Below are 27,732 nucleotides of genomic sequence, written 5' to 3' on the forward strand. Positions count from 1 at the left end.
ACGTGGCACGTTCCCAAATGACTGCGAGACAATGGGAAACGGCTCATTTTTCAAGAAAGGCATTTGTGTACGCGGAGAGGGGACAGCAAAGGGCTACCAAGATGCTGAGGGGACTGGAACACCTCTCTGATGAAGAAAGGCTGCGGGATTTGGGTCTCTTCAGTCTGGAAAAAAGACGACTGAGGGGGGATCCTATCAATGCTTATAAACACTTAAAGGGTGGGTGTCAGGAGGATGGGGCCAGGCTCTTTTCAGTGGTGCCCAGCGACAGGACAAGGGGGAACGGGCACAAACTTGAGCATGGGAAGTTCCCTCTCAACATGAGGAGGAACTTCTTTCCTGTGAGGGTGGCAGAGCCCTGGCACAGGCTGCCCAGAGAGGTGGTGGAGTCTCCGTCTCTGGAGACATTCCAACCCCGCCTGGACGCGTTCCTGTGCCACCTGCTGTGGGTGACCCTGCTCTGGCAGGGGGTTGGACTGGATGATCTCCAGAGGTCCCCTCCAACCCCACCATTCTGCGATTTCAGCCACTAACAACTCACATGGCCCTTTAATGTAGGGTTTAGCCGCAATTTCACTCCCGTGAATCAAGAATCACTTCACTGAAGTCAGACCTACTCCAGGGAAGAACAGATTCAAGAGAATCACCTAAACCAGCTCCGCCATCAGGAGGACTCTCCCACCTGGAGGCTCACTTGGCTGGGTTATCAGCGATCCCTGTGGACCATGGAGCAGCAGAGATGCAGAGGTGGTTCAAAGGGAGCACTCATACGCCTTCCACAACCAAAAGGCAGGTAATTCTGCACGCCAGGAACAGCAAGCCCAACACAGGTGGCATTACAGAACCATTTCCCCAAGCCAGCCTCTTTGCTAAGGGGTTTTCAAGGTGCCGTGCAGCTCCTGACCACGCTACTGATGCATTTCTAGCTGAGCTACAGTGCTCCGGTACTTGGCTGACTCACACCCCACCAAGTATGAGACAAAATGTTCCTTTTCTATCAAATTCTTTGATTCTGCTGCCTAGACTCCCACTTGCTCCTCCCCGAGCAGCTTGCGTCCTTCACCCCAACCCCTGCAAGGATGACAGCACCCAGTTCAGCAGAAACTGCCGGGGTGTCGCTGAAGCTGTTCAAGGGCGAGACAAAGGACAGAGTGTTGGCCATTGCCGCTCTCTGGGGTTCTCCCACCCTACTTCTGTTTGCGGTGATGTTCACGCATTGCTCCGCTGCCTCTCTAAGCCCGAAGAGCAGCACTTTGCCCTTCACGGGCACCAATTTACCTCTTCCACCCCAAAAATGAACACTAATTAATACTAATAAATCACATTTTAAAGGCACCAGTGTAACTTTGCAAAGCTTATCTCAGCGAGATTAAGCTCTTGTGTCACTTGGGTAGTTTGGAGAACTGCCCTAGGCCAACATAATTTTTACCCTAAATATTAATGATGTTAAATAATTTCTCAGTCCCTCCAAAGGAACAGATTATTCCACAAGCTTGGGGAGCCAGGGTCCACAGGCATTTCCTCTTTAGTTTTCTACATCCATGCTGATTGAGAATAGCACAAAGTGTTAAGCTAAATCTAAGCAGCAAGCGAAAGGTGAGAAAACAGCTCTGCCCAGAGAGATCTGGCCTGGTGCAGAAATAGAAGATGCCTCAGAGCTATCCCCTAACCTTGCTTCTCCAACAAAGTCATGCAAAGAATCACAGAATGGTTTAGGTCGGAAAGGATCTTAAAGATCATCTAGTTCCAACCCCCTGCCCTGGGCAGGGACACATGGAGCCCCTCTGCTGTGAGGACAGGCTGAGAGAGCTGGGAGGGTTCAGCCTGGAGAAGAGAAGGCTCCGGGGAGACCTGCCAGGCCCTAAAGGGGCTCCAGGAAAGCTGGGGAGGGACTCTGGAGCAGGAAGGGGAGCCATGGAATGAAGGGTAATGGGTTTAAACTGAAAGAGGGGAGATTTAGATATTAGGGAGAAACTGTTTGCTGTGAGGGTGGTGAGCCCCTGGCCCAGGTTGCCCAGAGAAGCTGTGGCTGCCCCATCCCTGGAGGGGTTCAAGGCCAGGCTGGACGGGGCTTGGAGCAACGTGGTGTGGTGGGAGGTGTCCCTGCCCAGGGCAGGGGGTGGCACTGGGTGGGCTTTAAGGTCCCTTCCAACCCAAACCATTGTGTGATTCTGTGATCCTCTTTCAGGCAGACGTCTCAAAGTCATCTGCGGCACACCAATCTCCTGCTGAGCTAAGGACACCTAGAGCTCAGTCCGTCTGTGCCAGGCTGGCTCCCTGCCGCCTGCACAGCATCCCCTCTCCCCTTGGCCCACAGCTGGATGGCAGGCAGGCAACAAACCCAGCCTGCATCCGTAGGGACGGCGCGGCTGCGAGGCACGAAAACAGAGCATGTGAAAAAGCATCATCTTTCCTCCAGTCCAGGGTGAGGCAGGGAAGCGGCTGCCAGGTGGGAAAGAGAAAAGCTCCCTGGATCTATTTGATCCTCTAGTATTTTCCGTAATAATTAACCCCCTACCACTGAGCAGGGAGATGGCAACACATCTTAACACCCCTCCGGGCCCTTTTCCCACTGTTCCACGTGCATCTTCCCTTGAGAACACTCAGGTTTCCTCAGGCAGAGAAAGCCCAGCCCATCGGTCCCTGCTGCAGCAGCTAACAGGGACACCAAGATGTGACTAGCTGCAGACTGCCTGCCCACAGCAGACCTCACCAGGCTGTAACCAGCGCACAAGAAAAACGATGGCATTAGAGATAACATTCTGCTGCCTCACGACTGCGTCCAACATGATATACATTAAAGTGACTCCAGTTTTCAAAGGGTGGCGGGTCCTCACTCCGACCAGGCTCAACTTGGGGTCCTCCAGATAACAGGTCACTTTTAAACAAACTTTTGTGTTTCTAATTAGTGGACCAAACCCGTAATTATGCAGCAATGGACAGATTGCAGAGAGCAACACCTTGAGAGGCCGCCCCACCACAGGCAGTGAGACACCCTCATCCCCGCAGCCAATAGAAAGACAATAAAAATCCAAAACAATAAGAGCCTCCAGCCTATGAGAGCATAATCTTCACCATGGGAAAGGAAATCATAGAATCATAGGGTTGGAAGGGACCTCTGGAGATCATCCCGTCCAACCCCCTGCCAGAGCAGGGTCACCCACAGCAGGTGGCACAGGAACGCGTCCAGGTGGGGTTGGAATGTCTCCAGAGATGGAGACTCCACCACCTCTCTGGGCAGCCTGTGCCAGGGCTCTGCCATCCTCACAGGAAAGAAGTTCCTCCTCGTGTTTAGGTGGAACTTCCTATGCTCACGTTTGTGCCTGTTACCTCTTGTCCTGTTCTAGATCCAATGCAACCTCACTGAAACCAGGACAGTTCCTCAAAACCCACACCAGATGCCCTCTTCTGAATCCATCCACGCACATTCACCTTCAGCTGAAGGCACCAACCACCCGGGACCTCCAGTCTCACCTTGTTCTCCTCAGGGGTGAAAAGAACGCGGAAAGTTGAAGTCATGGCAGGTGCTACCTTACGGCACGCATTGCTGGGGCTGATCAGCTTGAAATAAGGTGAGCTCTCCAAGATGACCTTCACCAGCCGAGGAACCTGCAGGAAGGATATGGAACTATAGTTTTGCCACTCATGGAAACATGAGAAGAGACCCGGTCATGTCCTGCTGATGTCCTTCCTTAGCCACCTTCCCAAAGCACTTTTAGCTCTTGAGGCACGCGCGCATAATGTGCCAGGGTGGACTTGAATCCATTCTGCCCGGGCAAAACAGCTCTTGGCCAGAGGCAGTAGGACAATGTCCTGCTGCGGAGGAATCACCAAGCAGGCAAGACACCAGCAGTATGGAGATGTAACACCCAAATCAAGTCATGCCCATATTGAACAAGCCCAAAAGAACCTGGTTGCTTCCATGTGCGTGCATCTGTGCAGTCACACCTCCAGGGGAGGAATGTATTATTAACTGAAGGCAAAGCAGGATTTGTTGTACTGGGGAAAGGAAGAAATTCACTTCTAACGTACTGGGTTTGAGCGGGGCAGTCAAGCTGCAGTGCTATGGGGTCACAAAGGCAGGCCAGCAAGAGGAGAAGACCACAGGTGTTGTGGCCGTACTGGAAATAAAAACAAGCTGCCGGAGAGCAAAAGGAGGGACACAGGAAAATAAAGACAACCCCAGAAACAAGGAGATGGCTCAGAGAATTTAAAGGGGGCTGGAAAGAAGGAAGAAAGCAGCACGATACTCTACAAGGAAAGGCTGATGCAGAAGAGGAGAGCAGCCAGCTTACCAAAATAACGGGAAGCCAGACGACCCCCCCCAGGCTGTGCCTATCAATTATGGGCTTCAAAGGCATTTTCTGCCTTGAGATACATGACCGGCACTGACTCACAGTGTGGTTTCATTATTAAAAGCCAATCTCAGCTCTCCGGAGGCTCTTGCTGCCTGGTGATTGTAGCCAGGCAGCTGCCAGTGCGGGCAAGCCAGATTTCTGGGTATTTCTGCCCACACCCAGGGGTCCCTGCAGGCACCCAGCTGCGAGTTTCTGCCCCCTGGGATGCCACAAGCACAGAGATGGCAAATGGGCATCTTCTAGCAGGCGGCTATCAACCCCCGAGCACCAAATCTCATCTCACAAAGTCTATTTTGACTGACGGGCAGCTTGGCTGATAAACAACAAACCCACAGGAGGCTTGGGAAAAACAGAGCTTCATTCTGCACCACCCACCCGAGCCCAATAACCCCACGGCCAAGGCAGCCCTGAACTCTCCCCAAACACCCTTCGCTCCCAGCGGTGCCCTGGGGCAGCGAGTTCCAGGAGCCGGTTTCACACCACAGACAAACATTTCGGTCACCGAGTCCCCTGGGAGGTGAGCACCGGCGGCTAAGACCTTCAGCAAAAGCCACCCAGAACACCTGAGGGTGGCGAGGAGCAGCCTGGAGACAGAAAAGCCATTTCACAACACACAGGTAAGAGCAGTAAGCGCATAGCGAAGCACTGCCACGTCAGAACGATTACGGAACTTCTATTTGGAATACACTTCACCCTTAGCTGGATTTTTATGGAGCAGACAACCCCAGGCTACTGTGCAGTAAAAGTCAGTCGTAATCTGGGAAGTCGGTGAGAAAACTTTGAGACAGAGCACAATGTCACTTTTCTCCAGGACATTACCTAAAAGCAAGCAAAAATTAGAATATAATGACCTCTCTTGGGATTACCATCTCTACCTTTGTGTACTTTAATACGCCAAGGATTTCTCCTTAGAGCTGATCTTATTTTTACACCAGTGCTGTCCAATGGTTGAGGCCTTACTGGCTTCAAAACTAGTTCAATTTTGGAAAAAGTTAGCAGTTCACACATTGCCTCCCCTTTACAGGGCACACACATCCCAAGGTGCAGCTGTACAAGTTTATTATTTTTTTACTGGGGATGGCAGAAATGTTGATGCAGATGTTCTTTTCCACTTGAGGAAGCATGAATAGAGCAAATTAACTGTTTGCCTGTTGGCTGGTACTTGGCAAAGACAAACGTTTGGAAGCGCCACACGGATAACAGAGCAGCTGAAGCCAAAAGACATAGCAGGAACGAAGCAGAACCATAGGAGGAGAGAAACTGAGGCACATTTTAATCAGGACAGAAGGCTGTGCCACCATACAGAGAGACCTGGACAGGCTGGACTGTTGGGTGGAGAGAAAACTTAGGAAATTCAACAAGGGCAAGTGTAGGGTGCTGCACCTGGGGAGGAAGAACCCCCTGCACCAGGACAGGTTGGGGGCTGACCTGCTGGAGAGCAGCTCTGTGGAAAGAGACCTGGGAGTCCTGGTGGACAACAGGATGACCATGAGCCAGCAATGGGCCCCTGTGGCCAAGAAGGCCAATGGTCTCCTGGGGGGCATCAAGAAGAGTGTGGCCAGCAGGTGGAGGGAGGTCATCCTCCCCCTCTGCTCTGCTCTGCCCTGGGGAGGCCGCATCTGGAGTGCTGTGTCCAGTTCTGGGCTCCCCGGTTCAAGAAGGACAGGGAACTGCTGGAGAGGGGACAGCAAAGGGCTACCAAGATGATGAGGGGACTGGAACACCTCTCTCATGAAGAAAGGCTGAGAGATTTGGGTCTCTTCAAGTCTGGAAAAAAGACGACTGAGGGGGGATCTTATCAATGCTTATAAACACTTAAAGGGTGGGTGTCAGGAGGATGGGGCCAGGCTCTTTTCAGTGGTGCCCAGCGACAGGACAAGGGGGAACGGGCACAACCTTGACCATAGGAAGTTCCACCTAAACGCGAGGAGGAACTTCTTTCCTGTGAGGGTGGCAGAGCCCTGGCACAGGCTGCCCAGAGAGGTGGTGGAGTCTCCGTCTCTGGAGACATTCCAACCCCGCCTGGACACGTTCCTGTGCCACCTGCTGTGGGTGACCCTGCTCTGGCAGGGGGTTGGACGGGATGATCTCCAGAGGTCCCTTCCAACCCCACCACTCTGTGATTCTGTAATACCTACAGCAAAGAGAGCCCAAAACCAGTGTGGACCACAGGAACTCTATCCCCTGGGCCTGGGCATCCACACCGCATCTTTCCAAGACTCCCAAGGTAAAGGCCAGACCAGGAATGGCGCAGCGCTCTCCAGGAGTAACTGAGGGACCACACCTGCATCCTTCCTTGCCAAAGAGTCTTCCATTTTCAACCATGTCCCTGTCAAAACCTGTTATTTCAGAATACACTTGGACTTCTCCTGCGGTTCCCTCCACCTGCAATATGTCCTAAAAGCTTTTTTTGCCTGCTTGTTTGTTTCCCCCACGGGGTAAATTTGGAGAAGGGGTTAATTCACCTGCTCTCATGTACACTTCCATCTTCCCATCCTGCCCTCCTCTCACGTATACATCTTATTCTTTGCTATCTTTAATTACACCTTTCTTTTTCTGACCTTTCTCTGCTTCCAGCACACTTACTGTTACGTGTCAAGAGAAACCCTTGCGTGTACAATGTTCTCTCCCAGGGCACTTTCTAACTCAGCTCTTTTCCTCTCTCCTGTCTTTTCCCACCAGCTTGCTCTTGGCACATGCCTCATTCCAGCAAATGTTTCCCCTGCCGAAATTCAAAAGGTCTCAATTTTCCTCTTTACAGCAGAACAAAATTGCTGACATTTTTCAACTTTTCCCTTCTCAACTTTCCTGGGAAATCTCAAAACGATCACAGGTTTTTTTTTCCTCAAGTAAAGGTAGAGACCTTCAAGAGCACGTTACTCCGGGCATGCCGTGGTTCTCCATAGGGAAGGCAGAAAGCCACGTTGTCTTAGGAAAACCTAAGCAGAACTGAGTTAAGCTTAGCAGGAGCCTGAAGTGGCACCTAAAGGCCTCCCACTGCTTCTGCTAAATCAGTCTGTTTCCACTGCTGTTTCAAAACACCTTTCCTGGAGGGCTAATGCTACTAATTAGAACTTATTCCAGCATAAAGAGGAGAAGACTCAACCCCTGTGCTCTGGCAGGGAGCCGCACAGAGGCAGCTAAACAGGCTGTGAGGGGCAGAGATGCCCTGCCCGACACCAAGGTTAACCAAGAAGCCACGAGGACGTGGTGTACACTCAAGGTAAAGCACGAGAGCAGGTAAGAACCGTACGGCCCTCAACGTTCCCATCAACCCAGGGCTTTCAAGGGGAAGGATGCTGACTAGAAAAGCTCCTTTAGGTTAGACACCACCAACCCATGGCCAAAATCAGGGGGAGAATCCCCAGCGCGGGAAGATTTCTACCACCTTGTAAAACCAAGGTGGTGAGATATTTTATTCTGTTCGTGCTGTGCTGCAGCAGGCAACTTGCTATGCTGTAACACCACCTGAGTTACCCTGTTCTCCTCTTCCAGCATAGCGTTAAACCTCCACGTCCTGGCACTTACTGTGTCGTTGTTCCTCAGAATCAGTGGCACTTCGTAGACCTCGCAGGGGACGTAGTTCTGAAATACCACCTCGGATGGGAAAGGCTGAAACAAGCTCTGTTCCAGGTCAACTGCTGAGAACTGGAGAGGCAAAACAGAGTAGTGAGGGGTTCCGCTGCTGCGAGAAAGATTCATGAATGAGAACCCTACACTGATCTCCAGCGAAGTACAGTCTCTTGGTGAGTACGTCTGCCCACCTCGCACTAGGGAACCAGTAGCTCACCCATCTGTGTTCCGAGCTGACCAAAAGTTTCTGGCCCACGTTGAGCAGGCTCAAGCTAAGAAGGCTCTTTTGGTAGGTGTTTCTCCAGGTTTCCTTCTCCAAAACGCAAGGCAGTGCTTACCTCCAGCAGAGCCCTCTGCTAAGGCGGTCACGCAGCTCCAGAGCGCTTACTTGAAAGAGCCACGAGCACTCCTGGAGCAAGTGAAACCTGAGAATTTACATGAGACTCCATGGGGAAACAATTTTGGGGTGATCTTTACTCTGAGACGGAGAGACTGAGTCCCACATATCCCCAGATATCTTTTTTTTGATATAGAGCCCAGAAACCAGTAAGAGAACAGTACCGGAGGAGATAAGGCCAAAAAGAAAGTAACACAGTTGTTAGGAAAAAGACAAGTGAGGTAAAGGCTGGGTGGTGATAAGCTTCAGCTCTCTTCTCAGCAGTACTGGGCAACTTGAGTAGGACTGGACTTGGTATCTCCTCCTCCCATAAGCTTTAAATGGATGCGTTATTGTATTCTATTACTGCTGTTTTATTTAATACCGCTGCGGAAGCATGTCTGAGAATGCACGCAAACAGCAAATGCTTCCAGAGCAGAGGCATTACTTTGATAAAATTCACACAGAATCACAGACTGGCAGGGGTTGGAAGGGACCTCTGGAGATCACCCAGTCCAACCCCCTGCCAGAGCAGGGTCACCCACAGCAGGTGGCACAGGAACGCGTCCAGGCGGGGTTGGAATGTCTCCAGAGATGGAGACTCCACCACTTCTCTGGGCAGCCTGTGCCAGGGCTCTGCCACCCTCACAGGAAAGAAGTTCCTCCTCGCGTTTAGGTGGAACTTCCTATGGTCAAGGTTGTGCCCATTCCCCCTTGTCCTGTCGCTGGGCACCACTGAGAAGAGCCTGGTCCCATCCTCCTGACGCCCACCCTTTAAGTGTTTATAAGTGTTGATAAGATCCCCCCTCAGTCGTCTTTTTTCCAGACTGAACAGCCCCAAGTCCCTCAGCCTTTCTTCATCAGAGAGGTGTTCCAGTCCCCTCAGCATCTTGGTAGCCCTTTGCTGTCCCCTCTCCCTGCTTTGTCTCTTCCCTCTTCCAGCTGCACCGTTCCCACTGGAGAAACACAGGCAGGCCTCCTGCCTCTCCTGAGGAGTCACGCTCACGCTGAAGCGCACGGCTCCAGCAAAAGGCTGGTTATTTGTGCACTCCCCTGCTGCGTTCCTGACCCCCTGTGCTGTCCAGGGCAATCCTTAACCAGTTTGTTACAGCAATTTTCTGCTCAACGGCCTACTTCAGTAATCTACCTGTTTGGACTGTGTGTTATACTGAGCAGTCCTGCAAGAAAGCAGCTTTAAACATACCTCTAAGGAAACAGTGGTCCAGATAAAGTGCATCCACTCCCCCCTGCCCAGGGTGACTCCCCTGTATATCACAGAATCACAGAATGGTGGGGCTGGAAGGGACCTCTGGGGATCATCCAGTCCAACCCCCTGCCAGAGCAGGGTCACCCACGGCAGGTTGCACATATCTGCCAAAATCTAACACTTTGCAAGGGTCCTACGCGTTCTTCCAATGCAAAGCATTAATGCAACTGGGTCTGTTAAATCTTGAGTAATTACCACAGGGTCTACAGCCTTCAAAGGCCGATGCTGCCACCATTGAGGGAGTCACAACCCCAAGCATTTGACAGTGCCTACGCCAAAGCAGGAGGAGGCTAATTCAGCAGGAGGATGGCAAACGGCAAGCTCATGCCCTTGTGTCCTGCCCCACCATCGTGCTTTAGGCTAAACTCCAGCAAAATGCCCCAACTTCAGCAGAGCATATTTATATCCTGCTTAGCACAGAGCAGGAGTTCAACGTCTCGCTGGGGAAAAATGTTTTACCTTTTCCCCAACAGAAGGAACTCCACCACCACCCAGCAGCAGTTTGAAAGGACGACAGGACCTCGTCACCAAGGTATTTAGATAAGCTGAAGGCAAGCCCGTCGCAAGCTCGCGCTCTCTTCAAATGTCACATCAAACAGCAAGGAAAAGGGCAGGAAAAGGCTACCTTTTGATGGGAGGTTTCACTCATGTCTAGAGGCTGGATAATCCGGGGCCACCTCATCTCCCGAGTGCTGGCCAGCCTCTGCTTGGTGGTGAGAGACATCTCCTTCAGGAAGGCAGAGGGAGTCAACTGAAACGCAAAACAGCAAGAGCTGCAGAAATGCCTTTGTTCAGAAAGGCTTTTCTTGTTCAAGTGCCACTGATGAATAATTTGTGATCGCAGCCCCTAGGATACTCCTGGAAGTCCTGTAAGTTACCTGCTGAAATATTTAACATCAATAAATTAATGATATAGAGTGGAATACACATGCTCTAACCAAGTGGCTCCGTCCCATTAGCTTCTCCGTCATGATTTGATGTGACACGTTTGGGGATTTCTGCTCTTCGGGCATTTATTTCCTCTTCGGTTTTGCTGGAGTGAGCCTGTGACCTTTGAAGAGAGCGGGGAGGAGTTATCAGAAATCCCTTAACTCCGTCCTCGCACAACACTCACAACCAACACGCGTGTGGAGATGTCACTGCTGGGTGAACCAGAGGAAAGCAGACAAGCAGCACCGTGCCAAGAGGGAGGCGGAGAGGAAGGGGTCCAAGTTTGAGTTATCTCTTTTTAATTAGCATTTGTTTTCTCTCCATTCTGGCCTCACAGACCCCTCCACAGAAGCATACAGAGATATCTCCTTGACAGAGCCTCAGCCCGAGGTCATCTCCAGTCAAGTGAGCTCCCATCAGCAACAGGGCTGGGCAGGAGGAATTGCCCTGACTCCACTGCTGTCTGCAGGGCTGGATCTGCGCTCCACACAGGAGATGAGATAAAACAACTCTTTTGGAACCCATTCTGCCTGGGACCACCATGTCTCACAAGTCTTCAGGCAGAGTTTGAGCGGCCCACCACATGCTCGACTGCCTAGAGGGCAGGTATGCCTACGGGACAGAAGATATTACTGCCCAGTACATTCATTTCATGTGGCTCCAGTGGCACATCCAGGCAAGGCTCTGGACTTGCCCTGAACCAGCACACGGTCCATCCCTCACTGCCCCATGACAGTCACCCCCAACAGAAGCATGGCAACAAAGGGGTGGGGAGGTGGCATCCAACTTCACAGCACTGCCAGACAACAGGAAGGGAAGGCAGCGGAGGGACACAAGGGGAATTTCCAGCCTTCACGCAGCTCCTGCCTGGCCACAGCAGGTACTTACAGTTACAGGCTCCTCTGCCTCTCCGATTAGCTTTGGATTACGAGGTGCTACCACTTTGCTCTGGAACCCCTCGGCCATTTTGGAGGACCCCATGGACCGATGGAGCGTGCCAGTGGCCACGTCTCAGCTCACCTGGAAGGAGAAACAATGGAACTTTGAAAATCCAGAATCCCATCCACGGCAGAGCCAAAGGACACACCTCCAGGCTGCGGCATCCTTCCTAACTGGAACACATAAGGCCTCCCCAGCCTCTTCTGTGATTAGACCATATTTAAGCAGCAGAGTGAAGATTCATAGAAGTAAAACCCCAGAACAAACATTTCCTAAGCCAAAACCGCATTTTGCTGTGGGTGCAGTCCCACAAGCGACAAACACACCAGGGCCCGCTAGCATTCCTCACCTTCCCCCCCTTCCGTTACTTTTGGAACTCCATTTCCTGGAATTATTAACCAAACCTCTACTACTATCCAAACTGCCCTTTATTACTCTTTAAAACAATTTTTGGTGGGAACAGAAAGTGGGTAAATGTCACTTAGCTGCTTCATTTTTGCAAGAGCAGCTGACACGATGTGACTTTGCACCTGACCCTACGAAGTGCTCGGAGCATTATCAACAACCCAGGGATCACTGCCACCCCGAGCATTAATAAAAATCAGGCTCCTTCCCTGCTTTGCAAACCAAATGTCCACCCTTTGCGCAAGAAGCCTGGTGATGTTTCTAACTAATGGAGCCTAGAGTTCAATACTCTGATTAAGAACTATAGTTTCTCAAAGCTAATTTGGTTGGTTTAAGTTACAAAAATTATCCGGCAAATATGACTCCTTCCAGGCATGAAATTACCACAGCACCCAAGAGCATTTCTCCACAGAGAATGAGGGCCCTAATTTTCATTTATTAACACCCAAACTGAAGGCTCCCTACAGGCATTAGAGGCTGTAACAGCAGAAATAAAAGCACGAAACCGTTAAAGGAACATGAGCAATTAGCCCAACTATAAATGCAACATATGTGAAAGCAGGGCCACTTAAGACTTTTTCCTAATGGCAGTTCTTCTCCCGCATCCTTATCCTACAAGCAGCATGGGTTCACAGGTCCACGGGCCGTTCTTCTTCCCGTCACCAGCTCGAGGACCACCTCTCCAAAGCGGGTGTGCAAGAAAGGGCGAGAAGAGAAGACAACCCCAGAAACCAGGTCTCAAACGCCAACAAGAATCAAAGATAAGCACGCACAGTACTCACTAAGCCCTACTTTAGACTAGAAATAATTCTCCCCTCCCTTTCTGGCTCACGGGACCAAGGAGCAGATGGATTTGCCCACTTATTTTTTGGGACTTGAAAGACTGGTGCACTCTCAAACCCAGCTCTACCCCAAAATTATATTTTTTTTTTCATCCTGACATGAAGTAAAATCACAGATCATATTCCCTGCTGCTTCCTTCCTTCCTTCCATCCATCAACTTTGTGTGGGCTTGCTGTATACAGCAAGACATCATCTATACAAAGTTGACCATTCCCTTCCCCTGAAGTTTTACCCACGTCCTCCAAGCGACATGGGTGAACTTCATTCTTTTACTCCCCAAACAGCTTCAGTGTTGTACACATTCACGGTACAGCGTTAAGAAATGACAAAGCTGCCATTTGATTTTGTTCTTGCAAGAAACACAAGAGCACAACCCTGTCCTATGGGCATGAGGAGGTGCTGCAGCAAGAGCCAGGGTTTAAAGCTGGAAATAACTATTTTTCAAGAGAAATCTCATGGGGACGGTACAACATTAATCTGGATTTCGGTGTTTTATAATTGGGTCTTGAGAATAACTGGATTATTTGTTCCAATTTTCTACCTGTAATTTCACTTCACTTGAAATTAATCCTGTTCATCGTGCCCGCAATGCTTATTTCCAGAGAGCTTCCAACCTCCACAACCCCATCCCAGCCTTACAGCTCCCGCCACCCTCCAGCGAGGCACATTCCCAGCCCCACTTCCCCAGAGCCTGCAGGGACCAGCTCCCAGCCTGGGAGGAAAGGAGCAGAATTCTGAAAATCAAGCACATCTCCCTGGAAAGGCGGGACAAAACAGTGACCACAACGCAACACGCTTCCAGCCCACCACCCCCGCCTGGTGGGGGGAGATCTCCACCTCCCCCAGCCCAGCAAGGTAAGGAAGGATGGCAGCTCCCCCCTCTGCCCCACACTCAGGGCAGGAAACTAAGCAGGGTGCCATGCTGAAGATCACACCAAGGACACAGAAACTTCAGTCTCCTTCCCCTAGGCTCCCTTCACTCCAGTATCTACGGCTAAGCTAAAAGTCTCTACCATCACCGCAAGTCACACAGCAATTTTAGAACCCATTAAAACCCCTTCTACCTCCCCAGATTTGCTCTTAGACCAGCTACGTAGTTAAATCCTGCTGAGTACCACGTAACTGCCGCATCCCTCCTGACAACTGCCTCCTTGCTGCCCGGTGGCCAGACACTACCTTAGGACAGGTAATGCATGCTTCCCAGGCAGGATTCCCTTTGTGTAGTAGCTCCCAGGCTTGCTTCCTGAATCACCTTGGGCTCTCTGGTGGCTGTGGACAGCCCGGAGGGACAGGAGCCGGCCAGGGAACCGTTGGCGTGCAGGTGCTCGCACCAGCACAGCAATAACTGTCACTGGGCTGGTGGCTTCTGAGAGCCCAGTGGAAGCAGGAAGGCAACTGACAGGACTCAGAAATTGGGCTGCCCAGCACCTCCTTGACAGGAAGGGCAGGAGGGTTGCACCAGGACCTCAGGGAAGGAGAATTCAGAGTCTGACATTAGTTAAGTCTACTCATTTCTTTCCTGCTGAGCTCCTCCTGCTCTAACGCAGGGAAACGCTGCACAGGCTCAGGGTGCTGCGGGGAGAAGCTTCCCAAAACAGCAGCATCTCATCCTGCAAGTACCATGATAGCAAAGGTCCACTAACCCAGTAAAGAGTGGGGGTTTACCACCTTAACCAATTCCACCCCAAGGGAACAGATGCCTCTTCAAGCATTTGTGGCTTTGGGATTTCTTCAGCTCCAGGCTGGAGACTTTTTTTCTGCCTCCTTGATATCATAATTGGTCAACTTGAGCTCTACTCTGGTGGTTCACAATGCCACCAAAATGCCTCGATAAAGTTATAGCCTTGCAAATCACTGCAGCCCATCTATTTCTTAAATATCTCGCTCTGCAGCGAGTGACTGCGGCAGTATTAGAAAGCACGCCTTAGAGCGGCATTTGTTAATGTTCCACGAGCTTCAGATAAATTAGTTTAGACCCCGCAGACAAGCTAATCATTTCTTTGTTTGTGGAGCAAAGACATTTCCGCACTGACTTACAAAGCAAGAATTTAATTTCTATTTTGCTCGCCCAGGGTGGACCCCAATCACAGTGACGCAAAAGCGAGCAGGGAAATCACCGCGTTGCCGCAGCTCCAACAGCGCCTTTGGGGGTGTCCTCCGTCGTTGCACCCGGTGAATACCCATCTGGTGACCTTCTTCCAATTAACCGCACACACACCAGCCAAGGACACCCAACTTACAAGAGCATCTCAGCAGCCAGGGAGCTTCATGCATTTTCGGCACAGCATGTGCTACAAACCACAGCTTCCCACGAGGCCACAGGCAGATGCAATCATCACATCTGCTCGGCAGCGAACAAGGAACCCTCAGTTTGAGAACCAACATTCATTATTTGGGGGTTTACAATCCAGGGAAGATTACAGCCCTGAAAACAAGGTGGCTCTCCAGCCAGCTTGTGGAAACTCGCTCCAAAACATCTCCCACGTGATGTCCAGCCACAAATCTGAGTGGAAACCGAAAGCTCAGGCAAAGAAACCTCAGACGTGACATCCGTGTGCACTCAAGGCACAAAGACAGAAGTGCCATCAGGAAAGGAAGCTGGATGGTGGGTGACGCTTCCCATCTCAGAAGGCAGAACGTGGAGACAGACGTCAAGGTGAAACCCACTAAGTCTCTCATGCTTGGTGGGAGATGCACTCGCAGGGCAGCCACTTGTGCTCCTTCCCAACAGCTCCGGCACCTTCAAAAAGATGTCAGAGCCTGCTTTCGTGCTCAGAGGCCTTGCCAGAGAAGCTTCAGGTGCTTAGCTTGGCTGCAAAGTATCTACGTGGACCTGTTGGAGCGGGGCCAGAGGAGGCCCCAGAGATGCTGGGAGGGCTGGAGCCCCTCTGCTGGGAGGACAGGCTGAGAGAGCTGGGGGGGTTCAGCCTGGAGAAGAGAAGGCTCCGGGGAGACCTTCCAGCCCCTGCCAGGCCCTAAAGGGGCTCCAGGAAAGCTGGGGAGGGACTCTGGAGCAGGGAGGGGAGCCATGGGACAAGGGTGAGCGGGTGTAAACTGGAAGAGGGGAGATTTAGATGAGGTAATAGGAAGAAATTGTTTGCTGTGAGGGTGGTGAGCCCCTGGCCCAGGTTGCCCAGAGAAGCTGTGGCTGCCCCATCCCTGGAGGGGTTCAAGGCCAGGCTGGACGGGGCTTGGAGCAACCTGGGCTGGTGGGAGGTGTCCCTGCCCAGGGCAGGGGGGTGGAACGAGATGATCTTTAAGGTCCCTTCCAACTCTAACCATTCTGCGATTTATGGAGCTGCACGGTAGAAGCGACATGAAACCCGTACAAGGCTTGCAACACCTCAGCACCCAACGCCAAACCTGATGCTGGTATCTCAGCCTGGTCTCAACATCCACAGCCCTGCTCCCACACCCAGCTGCGTTCCCTGCTACTGAACTCACCACCTCTTGTTCCAGCCCAAACCTTTTTGCCCTCTCAGGTGGGTGGAGGGGGCCAAAGCCATTCCTTATTCTTGCTTGTCAGCCCAGACAAGGTGACTTCCACATCTCCTACCACTGCTGCATGGAGACCGCAAATGAGGAAAAGCCTGATCCGCAGGACAGAAGCTAGGATGCTTGACAGATAAGGAGAAGGTTTGGCTGAGGGGCTCTGCTCCTTGGATTACAAAGGCTTTTAGCTAATGACTATTTAATATGCAACACACAAGCAATCTCTGGAGGGGAAAAAAAAAGACCAGGATCGTCTTCAAAGTGAAGGAAATATTTGTTTCACAATGCGGGCTCACAGCTACTATAGAGACTCCTCGCTTCAGGCTAGGCAGAAAAGAAGGGTCTACACAGGATCACTGCTCCCAGGGTGGGTGTTTTTGGCCATGAGCTACATTAGGGGCAAATAAAAGCACCTTCACCTCCTGAGGGCAGCAATATTAACCTCTGCACACTACCTGGCTCATGACATGGGCACGGGCCATATGGCCAAAGGATCTGTAGGCACGAGGCAGGGCTTCGCGCAAGCCGAGTTGTGCCAGGACCTGGAAAATTCAGGAGGCTCAACAGCACAAAAGCAGGCACAGAGGGGCCCTTTGGGGCCCCTGGGCTTGGCAAAAGCTACGCTGAGGAAGAAGTTGATGTGAGCGCTTAGATATGGCCCTAAAGCATCCAAATCCCTTTGTGCGTATGTCCAACAGCTTCCCCTCCGTAAAATAAAACTGAACGGCTCTCTGATGATACTGTGCTGAAAAAGACAGGAAATTAAAGGATAAACAGCACATTTCTTGACGGACATTAAGGAAAAAGGGAGTTTCATGTAAAGGCACAGTTTCGTGTCTCTAGAGATCCTGTGGCTGTCACTATGCCACCTGACAACGCTCTCAATTCCAGGGGACCTCACGGCACTCGTACTGAAGCAGCAGCACCAGCCTCTGAGCTAGTCCAATACCTATGGATCGCCCTCCAAACATAAAGGCTGGGGATATACAGGCACACTCTGCACTGTAATACCCTACACCCAGCTTTTCTTGCCAGAGCGCAGACTGGTGGCTGAATCTTGCCTTGGTATATGCAAAAAATCCTCTTCCTTCCTTCCGCAAAGATAAACCAGCCCTCTGGAGTAATTGGTTAATTTGCCTTTCCATTACACTTTGCTGGAAGAGTAAGACAAGGAGATCTGTCGAAAGCGAGAAGCAGGATGCTGTCGAACAGTTTTGTTCGGTTAAATCATCTTGCCCCGTTCAGGCTTAAGTAGCAAGATCACGATTCTCGCCTAGAAATCACCTGCTTAGCTGTAATTACCATATAAACGGCATCTCAAGGAAGCCAGGAAAGGAGAAGCTGAATTTCCAGGACTCATCTCTCATCCCTCCAGCCTGCTGTTAAGTGGATGAGTGCTTTCTGAATCAAGCCGCGCCACCCAGGAAGCCTCACCTGTCACCTTTATATTCCAGTCCCTCTGTATTTTATCCCTTTGGTACCGCCATCCGGCAATTTATTACAAAAGCTCTACCATAGCAGAGATAATTAAAAGGAGTCTAGGGTCCTACCTTCCCGTTATTTCTTTTAATAAATTTCAACTCTCAGCTGACGGTGAGGTGGACCAGGCTCTCTTCCAAGGGTCTGCTGGAGAATCCCCACCTCCACACACTATAATTTACAACCCCAGCTCCTGCCTTCAGTTTTTACAGTCCTATTTTCCTTTTCCCAGCATCTGATCTCTGCCCTCCTGGGCTTTGCAACTCCCACTAACTCTCCCTTTTTATTGACTTGTTTTCTGGCATCCGGATCACCTTTCATTTTGGGGCACCGTGCATCAGAGCTTCCATGCAGCTAGCAACTTCGGGGTGGAAGAGTAGAAGTCAAAGGACCATTAATGGATGCCCAGGCCAGGAGCAGGCGGTCAGAGCTGACTCTGCAATGGCGAATCCAGAGCAGCAGGTTAGGAAAGCTCTACCAGTCTTTAGCAGCTGCTGTCAAGACCTTACTTGAAGTTCATGGAAATCATAGGAAGACTCCTACGGATATCAGATTGTTTCCATGCATATCTTACCCCAGAAATGCCAGGGCCCACCGCTTACCCTAGCAAAGGAGAGCCAAGATGAAATGAACCATTCCGTACTTCCCGGGGGCTTAAAACATACGAACCTCTGCCCTGCTGACATGCAGTGATTTGTTATTCTACCTTTTAACTGTGTGCCTGAGCACCGCCAGCAGCCCCCAAAACCATCCCTTCTCCTTTTCTGAACCACCTCTTAGCTTCTGTGGCATCAATTCGCAGTGCACAGGCTGCGTGACATTCGCGTCCCGACCCCGGGAGGTCAGGCATCAACCCAGCACTCCGAAACGCTCCTGTGAACCTCAATCCACGCCAAACTGGTTTAACCTCAATCTCCAAAACCTTCTCTGTGAAATAATGCACGCCCAGGTCCCACAAAGGAGGTTCAATCTCTGTGAGAACGCAAACGTTAATTGAATTCAAAGATGCCAAACTGGAGATGGGTAAGCAACCAGCAGCAGAGGCAGGAATAAAATCCCCCAACCCCAACCTCAGCTGGCTCCAGCCTCGTACCCTGTTATCCAGCGCACACGCGTTCCTGGCTGCCAGAATAGTAAATATTCCATATTTACTGGATTACTACTTTAATACTACAGCCCTGGCTGTAACCCTGAGGCGTTAGAGAGCAGACTTCGTCTTCATCAAGTTATTTCCCATCCCATCCATTACCCCATCAAGGGGCAAGGCTGCCCAACCTGTTATATGAGCAATCCGCACCCTCCCGGAATACTCCAGCCTTTGCATTTTCCTCAAATTCATACCAGAATTGCTTCTCAGAAAATCACCAGGAAAAGATATAGTTAAGGTGAGATAGCTTTGTAGTCGCTTCTAGCTAGGCCACCTGTTGCGTTTTTCATCACAAGCCTTCACAGAGAGAAAGCACGAATAAATAGTCTCATCCCTCGTTTACAGACTGGGCAACGCAGAGAAAAAAAATTAAGGCCAAACCATCCAAAAGCCCACACGCAAGACAAGGAGGGCAAGCCCAGCAGTGGTGTGGCAGGTGGCCTCCATCCCCACCACGTTTAACCCCCAGCCTGGACACAGTCACATCGGCATCCCATGGGAAGAAAGGAAGACATTTAGGAAGTTTCCTCTTCTGCGGAGCAGAGGTTGCTCCCTGTCCAGCTCCAGGGGGGAGAGAGGGGGCTCCAGCTCCCAGTTCCCGACATGGCAAGTGCTGCAGCCCTTGAGGTGCCTCTCACCCAGCACAGGAGCCCACGGGCAACCTCATCTGAAAAAAGCAGCTTCCCTGCAGGGGAACGGATCCTGCTAGAGGGGGAGCACAGCCACTGCCAGGAGGTGTTTGGCAGGACCAAGGGGGCCCAGCCCCAGACGCACCCCTGCTTCTCTCCTCCCTCTGGCACAAGGGACACCCCCACACTGCCACGTAGATGGTACACACATGCACCCCCCCAATGCTCATGGGGGCATGAGGGGAGGGGGTGTCACCCCCCACAAATACCCCTGACACCCACAGCAGGGGCACAGGGAAGGGGTTTCACGCCCCACACCCCCCCGACACCCACAGCAGGGGCACAGGGAAGGGGTTTCACGCCCCACACCCCCCCGACACCCACGGCGGGGGCACAGGGAAGGGGTTTCACGCCCCACACCCCCCCGACACCCATGGCGGGGGCACAGGGAAGGGGTTTCACGCCCCACACCCCCCCGACACCCATGGCGGGGGCACAGGGAAGGGGTTCCACCCCCCACACCCCCCCCCCCGACACCCATGGCGGGGGCACAGGGAAGGGGTTCCACCCCCCACACCCCCCTGACACCCATGGCGGGGGCAAGGGGTGCTACATGTCACCCCCCGACACCAGCATAGGGTGCAAGAGGGGGGTATGTGTCACCCCCCCAACACCAGCGTGGAGGGCAAGAGAAGGGTACATGTCACACACACACACACCCCCGACACCAGTGTGGGGGGCAAGGGAGGTATGTGTCTCTCCCCCTGACACCAGCGTGGGGGGAAGGTGGGGGGGGGTGTCACCCCCTCCAAGCCCCACCCCCGTAGCCCCAGGTCTCTGCTCAGCCCCACTCCCAAACCCCCCCTTCTCCTGAGGCTGAGCAGCCCGGGCACACCGAAAGCCACCCTCCATATTTCAGCCGGGGAGGCGACGCAGCCAGCACCACCCCAGCACAGGGGTAGTCACCAGCATCCCCCACCTTTCCCAGCCTGCAGGGGACACGGGAAGACACTCACATGCCGGATCCCTGCTGCCAGCCAGGCTGTGTCCCTTGTTCCCAAAGCAACAGGGCCTCCAGGCCAGCCCCAACACCACCATGGCAACAGCAGGGACACAGAGAGGGGAGGAGGCGGCTTCAGGACGCGATGGCAGACACAGGGACAGAGGGATGCTCGGCGCCCAGCCCGTCCCCACCGAGGGGCAGTGGCTACCGGCGGTCCCTGGCTGGCTGGCTGGCAGTGCCTTACCTCGAAGCTGTAACAGCAGCACAGGGAGAGCATATAATGACCACAGCAAGCGTGCCATGAAACCACCTCCAACACCCCCTCCCGGCTTCAGCGCAGCCATGTTCCCCCATGCACGTTACCCTGAAACATATCAGTGGTTAGAGAAATTCCCAGCAGAAGCCAAAGTGGTTCTCTCAGGCCTAAGAAAGGGAGCTAGAAGTGGTGACGGAAGAGCTACACGCCACCGGGAGACACCCCGTACGTCCACATATCCTAAAAATCAAGTCACACGCAGCCCACAGAGGTGCCAGCACTGCCCTCAAAAGGGACTATCTGCTCTCCTCGCCTGCTCGCTTTATGATCAAATATGGGTTTCATGGACTGACAATTCAGTGGATAAAGAACTGGCTTGATGGCTGCACCCAAAGAGTGGCTGTCAACAGGTCCATGTCTAAGTGGAGGCCAGGGACAAGTGAAGTCCCTCAAGGATCGGTACTGGGACCGGTCTTGTTTAACATCTTTGTCAGCAACATGGACAGTGGCATAGAGTGCACCCTCAGCAAGTTGCCAACGACATCAAGCTGTGTGGGACAGCTGACACACTGGAGGGAAGGGATGCCATCCAGAGGGACCTAGACAGGCTGGAGAGGCGGGCCCCTGCCAACCTCATGAGGTTCAACCAGGCCAAGTGCAAGGTCCTGCACCTGGGTCAGGGCAACCCCAAGCACTGATATAGGCTGGGCAGTGACTGGCTCAAGAGCAGCCCTGAAGAGGACTTGGGGGTGCTGGTGGACGAGAGGCTCCACATGAGCCGTCAGTGTGCCCTAGCAGCCCAGAAAGCCAATTGTATCCTGGGCTGCATCAGGAGAAGCGTGGCCAGCAAGTCGAGGCAGGCAATTGTCCCCCTCTACTTCACTCTTGTGAGACCCCACCTGGAGCACTGCATCCAGCTCTGGAGCCCCTACTACAAGAAAGATATGGACGTGCTGGAATGTGTCCAGAGAAGGGCCACAAGGATGATCAGAGGGCTGGAGCACCTCTCCTATGAAGACAGACTGAGAGAGTCAGGGTTGTTCAGCCTGGAGAAAAGAAGGCTCTGAGGAGACCTTATAGTGGCCTACCAGTACCTGAAGGGGGCCTACAAGAAAGCTGGGGAGGGACTTTTTAGGATGTCAGGTAATGGTAGGACCAGAGGGAATGGATTAAAACTAGAGATGGCTTGATTCAGACTGGACATTAGGAAGAAGTTTTTCCCCATGAGGGTGGTGAGACACTGGAACAGGTTGCCCAGAGAGGTGGTGGAAGCCCCATCCCTGGAATTTTTTAAGGCCAGGCTGGACAGGGCTTGGAGCAACCTGGTCTGGTGGGAGGTGTCCCTGCCCAGGGCAGGGGGATTGGAACTAGATGATCTTTAAGGTCCCTTCCAACCCAAACAATTCTATGATACTATGATCACCTGGACCCCAGTTCAACCAGCTCACTTGCTTCCCTGGCATCTCGCACCTCCCAGTACAGGCTCCATGTCCTTAAAGAAGCACTGAAATCGGGAAACCCCGACAAAGCAGTGTGACACACACAGCTCAGACCTCTTTACTGAGCCCAGGCTCCCCCTTCCACAGGAGGTCCAGCAGGGCTCTGGGCTCCAGCACTGGGCACACCAGCGGGTGGTTCAAACAGACGCATTTCACAGAATCGTTGAGGTTTGAAGGGACCTTTCAGATTGAGTCCAACCATCAACCTAAAACAGCCAAAACCACCACTAACCCATGTCCCTCAGCACCACATCTATCTGTCTTTTAAATCCCTCCAGGGATGGCAATTCCACCCCTTCCCTGGGCAGCCTGTTCCAATGCTTGACAACCCTTTCAGTGTAGAAATTTTCCCTAAAACCCAATCTAAACCTCCCCCGGCGCAACTTGAGGCTGTTTCCTCTTGTGCTATCACTTCTTACTTGGTAGACGAGAGCTGAGTGCCTCTGCCCAGGGCTCTTGCGCAGGGTCGGCCACAGGCCTGAAGGGAGGTCAGTGATGCTGAGCTCTGCTCGAAACGCTCGTGTTCGTTTTAAGGCCAGAGATGCTTCTGGAAGTAGGAAATGGGAACCGGTTGTTCGGCTGCTGAGACCAGAGCGGAAAAAATGAAAGTTGCATAAGATAGCAAACAAGAGCCCTTCCAAATCAGATATCTGGAGATTAATTCCTGCTTCACAGTGAGCACCACCGGTATTTCATTAAGAATCCATCCAGGACACCTCAAACTCTGAGCTTTGGGCAAACGCCATGGGGCTGCAAAGTGTGAAATAATTACCCAAAAAGAAGACGTCGTCTATTTATCTTTCCCAGGCTTCCTCTCAAACAGAAAAGCTCCTGCCTAAATAACTAGCCCTGAGAAGACCCACAGTCATCAACGCCCTTCCCCTGGGAGCGTGTGCCCCGTGACGCTGGGTAGCAGCGAGCCCTCAGGCACGGCTCACCCTGTGCCTCGGGAAAGGTACACAGCAGAACACCTGATCCTCGGCATATGGCCTCTTCCAAGGACTAAGCAACAAAATACAAATGCACACAATAAAAAGCCACCCCTGGCATGCAGCACATCACCTTCTGGTGCCTTCAGCATAAGCAATCACTTGGGCTCATCCTCCTCCCACCGCATTTTGACCTCGGAGTTACACGCTGCCTGTGGGCAGTTCATTTTTTCCTTAGGTTCCCTACACTGCCAGGGAGACAAGCAAGTCATTAGCTGACAGAGGGAAACGCAGGGCTCCAAGGTCAGGTCAGCTGGGTGAGATGGGACCTGCAGTTCTTCTCAGCCACAGCTTTCCTTCATCAGCATCGGATCACCGCAGATCAGCTTACTCACCCCATTCCACCAGGCAGCCATCACAATAGGAATACCACGGGCTGCCTATTTCACCGTATTTTCTCATATAGATTAAGACCCATCCAGATTTTATAGGTGGTGTACAAAGTTTAGGGACTTTTTTCCCCCCTAGACAGGTTCATTCCAAAGCAAAGCAGAGTTCACAGCACAGGAGAAGCCTGAGACAGGGAAGCTCAAAAATGATGGACGGGGAGAAACACATAGTGAATATTTTTATGCACATGCCTTGACTCCAAAGCCTTTTTCTCCTTGGCTCCTCTTCCCATATCCCAGCTCCCAGACATATCTCCCTTATTTCAACCCTAGGCAAGCCTCCACCTGCTATTGCCAGACCCTGTTCTGGACATATCCAAGCCCATCACCTGGAGGGCAACTACACCAGCACACGCACCAACAGGGTTTATCACGGAATCACACATACGCAGAATCACAGAATGGTTTGGGTTGGAAGGGACCTTAAACACCATCTAGTTCCAAGCCCCCTGCCCTGGGCAGGGACACCTCCCACCACACCACGTTGCTCCAAGCCCCGTCCAGCCTGGCCTTGAACCCCTCCAGGGATGGGGCAGCCACAGCTTCTCTGGGCAACCTGGGCCAGGGGCTCACCACCCTCACAGCAAACAATTTCTTCCTATTACCTCATCTAAATCTCCCCTCGTCCAGTTTAAACCCCTTCTGCCTTGTCCCATGGCTCCCCTCCCTGATCCAGAGTCCCTCCCTAGCTTTCCTGGAGCCCCTTTAGGGACTGGCAGGGGCTGGAAGGTCTCCCCGGAGCCTTCTCTTCTCCAGGCTGAACCCCCCAGCTCTCTCAGCCTGTCCTCACAGCAGAGGGGCTCCAGCCCTCCCAGCATCTCCGGGGCCTCCTCTGGCCCTGCTCCAACAGCTCTGTGTCCTTCTTGAGCTGACAACTCCAGAGCTGGACACAGTACTCCAGGTGGGGTCTCACAGAGCGGAGCAGAGGGGCAGAATCCCCTCCCTCGCCCTGCTGCCCACGCTGCTTTTGATGCAGCCCAGGATGCAGTTGGCTTTCTGGGCTGCAAATGCGCATTGCCAGCTCATGTTGAGCTTCTCATCCACCAACACCCCCAAGTCATTCTCTTCAGGGCTGTTCTCCAGCCATTCTCCGCCCAACCTGTATTTGTGCCTGGGATTGCCCTGGCCCAGGTGCAGCACCTTGCACTTGGCCTGGTTGAACTTCATGAGGTTTGCACAGTTCCACCTCTCCAGCCTGTCCAGGTCCCTCTGGATGGCATCCCTTCCCTCCAGCCTGTCGACCATGGCACACAGCTTGGTGCCATCGTCAAACTTGATGAAGGTGCCCTCAATCCCGCTGTCCATGTCCACCGCGGAAATTCCAAATTACAGCACTGAAGAGGTCACCGCTCGGTAAGAGCACACCGAGACCATCTGCAGGAGGTGATTTCAGCCCCCCAGGCTGGAGAAGCACAGCACCCAGAGAGCCCCAGCTCTATCCCTGGCTCAGCCGGGCTCTCCAGCCTCCCTGCAGCACCCATGGCTAGAGGGAGAGCCTGGGTAACCCACGCAAAACCTCCTCCCGGCCCAGAGGGAGGCAAACTCCCTTTGCCAGGGTATTTAAACACCCGGAGAAAACCCCGTCAGGCAGCAGGGAATAGCTGGTGCAGCCCTGTGAAAGGGGAGCTGCAGAGACCTTGGTGATCAAGCAGAAGGGGACTGGTGCTCCCTGCAAAAAGCAGCTTTATTTGATTTCTCTTGGCTTTTGCACACAAAGCCCTTGGGGGGTGCTCTGGCAAAACACACGCATTCTGCCAAAGCTGCTTAATTTCTGGTGGCAGGCAAGGTGAACGCTGCAGATTATTACTTTTTCCAGCTAACAGGGACTTGGAGGGACAGGAATGCGCCACATTCCCGGAGAGCGCAGTGGGGAGATGTCACTGCAGGTGTAGCGCTGCCAGCCAGACTGCTCTCCACTGCTGGCAGCTGAGCAGAGGGAGGCCAGAGCTTGTTCTGCGGCTTCTTCGCCATAACCATGGCTCTTGATGGCTACAGACACCAGGCAGCCCTGCCAAGCTGCTATTTTTGAACAGCAATGGACCTGAAATTAAAATCAGTATGGGTGTATGTACTTTGCAAGCCTGCACACGCATTTTGGGACACCCTGTGGGACGTTGAAGACTGCAACCACTGCTTTCTCACCCGGTCCTGGGCCTGGCGGACACAGTGACCATGCTTGGAGATGAAAAAGTCATATGACAGACGATCCCTATCACAGAGCTTACTGCCCAGGCACACAGGTGTAGCAAAGAGAGGGAAATGGAGGGAAGACCAAGTCTCTTCCAGGCATCTTCCTCAGGATGGGGATTATCACGATCAGTTCAAGGGCACCTTGCAAGCCAGCCACAAAATGAAGCATCAGCCGTCTCCCTCACTTTCAAGAAAAGTGAGGGAGTGAAAGACCCACGCTTTCAAGAAGAGCGCCCAGAAGCCAAAATGCACACTGCCAGGGATGCTCAGGACCATGGGCTCAGAGGGGGTACATGGTTTAACATCCCCGCCCCCTCTCCATTCCTGGGGCCGTCTCTGCCCCCACAGGGACCAACAAGCCCCTCTTCCCTGGCCAACACCCTCTCTGCCCCAGGAGCTCACCTCTGCTTTCCTTCACAATATCCAACTGTCACTATTACGTTCAGCTTGGAGCCATCATTCCCGATTCACGCTCGACTGCCTGTGTTTCTGACACAAAGAAGGACCCATTTCAAGCAGCCCAGCCGGCAGCAAGTCCCAAAGAAGTGAGGAGAGGATCGCGCTTGCTCACGGCCCAGCACAGAAGCCGGGCAGCCATCTCAGCGCTTCAGTCAAGCCGCTCTCTCCATCCTAGCGGCGTCTGAGCAAAGCAGGCTGTTGGCCCTGCTCTCTTCAGAGACACAGATAGCTCTCGGTCCATGCAGGGAGCTACAAGGCTGAAAATCCTTCCCCACTCATCCCCTGGGAAATGCTGTTTACATAGTTCTTATTCTCCTGCAGAAACAAATGAGCACACAGCCGAGGGCAACAGGCAGGCATCTTGCATTATTAACCTCTCTTTTGCTGCAGTGCGAGAAGGACACAGAGCGCTATCAGCCAGCGTCCCCCAAAGGCCCTGCTGCAGGCTCAGAGACGAGACCCGATGACACAGGCACTCTCCAGCTTCTGAACACCAAAACCAAAGCCCCCAGGGGGGTTTGAAGCAGCTACATCAGAAACATGTCTGTCATCACCGTTGCGCTCGCCAGAGCAAATCCACAGAACTACTGGTCACGTCTGGTGCCTTGCAGGGGACACAGAGCCACAGCAAAGGCAAATACAAGGGCTGCAACGAGGATCCAGGGAGAGGAGGGGAGCGCTGGCACTGACAACTGACACGATCGGATGAAAGCATTCACTACCCTCATTTTAACCCATGAAGGAAGAACTCCGTTAATTAGGAAGTGCTCAGTTAAAGACAGGACTGACTGCAACACTCAAATCACTTTAGATACTATCAAAACATTTCCTGCCCAATCACTGCAGTGCCATCACTTACCTAACTGCAACTTCATGAAGTCCCAAATATGCAGCCCAGAATCCTCTTTAATCCAAGCAGCATTCATACCTGTTTTCTTCCAAGAAAAAAAGGAAAATAAAGTTGGCTCCTTTCAGCCATGTTTTCCCTGCCTTCCTCTGCAGGGGAAACATTGATTTTTTTGGTAGCACAGACCTCAATGCACAGCCCTGGGTTTGCTTTCTCCCTTTTTATTCCCATGTTGGGAACCAATTTTGTTTCCCCGCTTTTTGCTTATTTTACATCGCACTCCCTAACTCTGAACTGTTTCTCTGCTCCTTTCCTAGATCAAGCCAATATTTCAAATGCCTGCATTTTTTGAGACCCTGACATTAGCTGTGCAGCCATGAAATCCAAAAAGAGTAAATTCACTTCCCCCCCCCGCACGCACACTGCTTTTTAAAACAAGTCCTTGGCCCCAACAAGCACAAAGCCTCCTAGGTTTTCTTTTTCCTTAATACTATGAAACCATGTAATCCAGCCAGCTGTCTCTGTGTAAATGCAGAAGAAAATTTATAAGCCTCAAGAAGTTAATCACAGTTCAAGGGGAACCTCCGACATGGAGGTTAGCAAGGCGGTGGCTGAGGCTGTGATTGCCAGGAGACAATGCCACAGGGAGACGGGTAGATCCT

The 27,732-nt window shown here is 52.3% G+C and overlaps 1 protein-coding gene across 1 annotated transcript in view; it reads right to left on the reverse strand.

The window, feature by feature from the left end:
* The window catches only part of HYDIN (HYDIN axonemal central pair apparatus protein), a 188,174-nt gene that overhangs the window by 152,852 nt on the left and 7,590 nt on the right, over window positions 1-27,732 (reverse strand). Inside the window, exons 3-6 of the mRNA XM_074583386.1 lie at window positions 11,393-11,524; window positions 10,200-10,325; window positions 7,887-8,006; window positions 3,475-3,609 (exon numbers count right to left, since the gene is read on the reverse strand). Coding sequence (XP_074439487.1) covers window positions 3,475-3,609; window positions 7,887-8,006; window positions 10,200-10,325; window positions 11,393-11,485 — 474 coding nt within the window. The 5' untranslated portion in view covers window positions 11,486-11,524. The remainder of the gene's footprint in view (window positions 1-3,474; window positions 3,610-7,886; window positions 8,007-10,199; window positions 10,326-11,392; window positions 11,525-27,732) is intronic.

The sequence above is a fragment of the Larus michahellis genome, chromosome 4 (assembly GCF_964199755.1).
Source record: "Larus michahellis chromosome 4, bLarMic1.1, whole genome shotgun sequence".
Lineage (NCBI taxonomy): Eukaryota > Metazoa > Chordata > Aves > Charadriiformes > Laridae > Larus > Larus michahellis.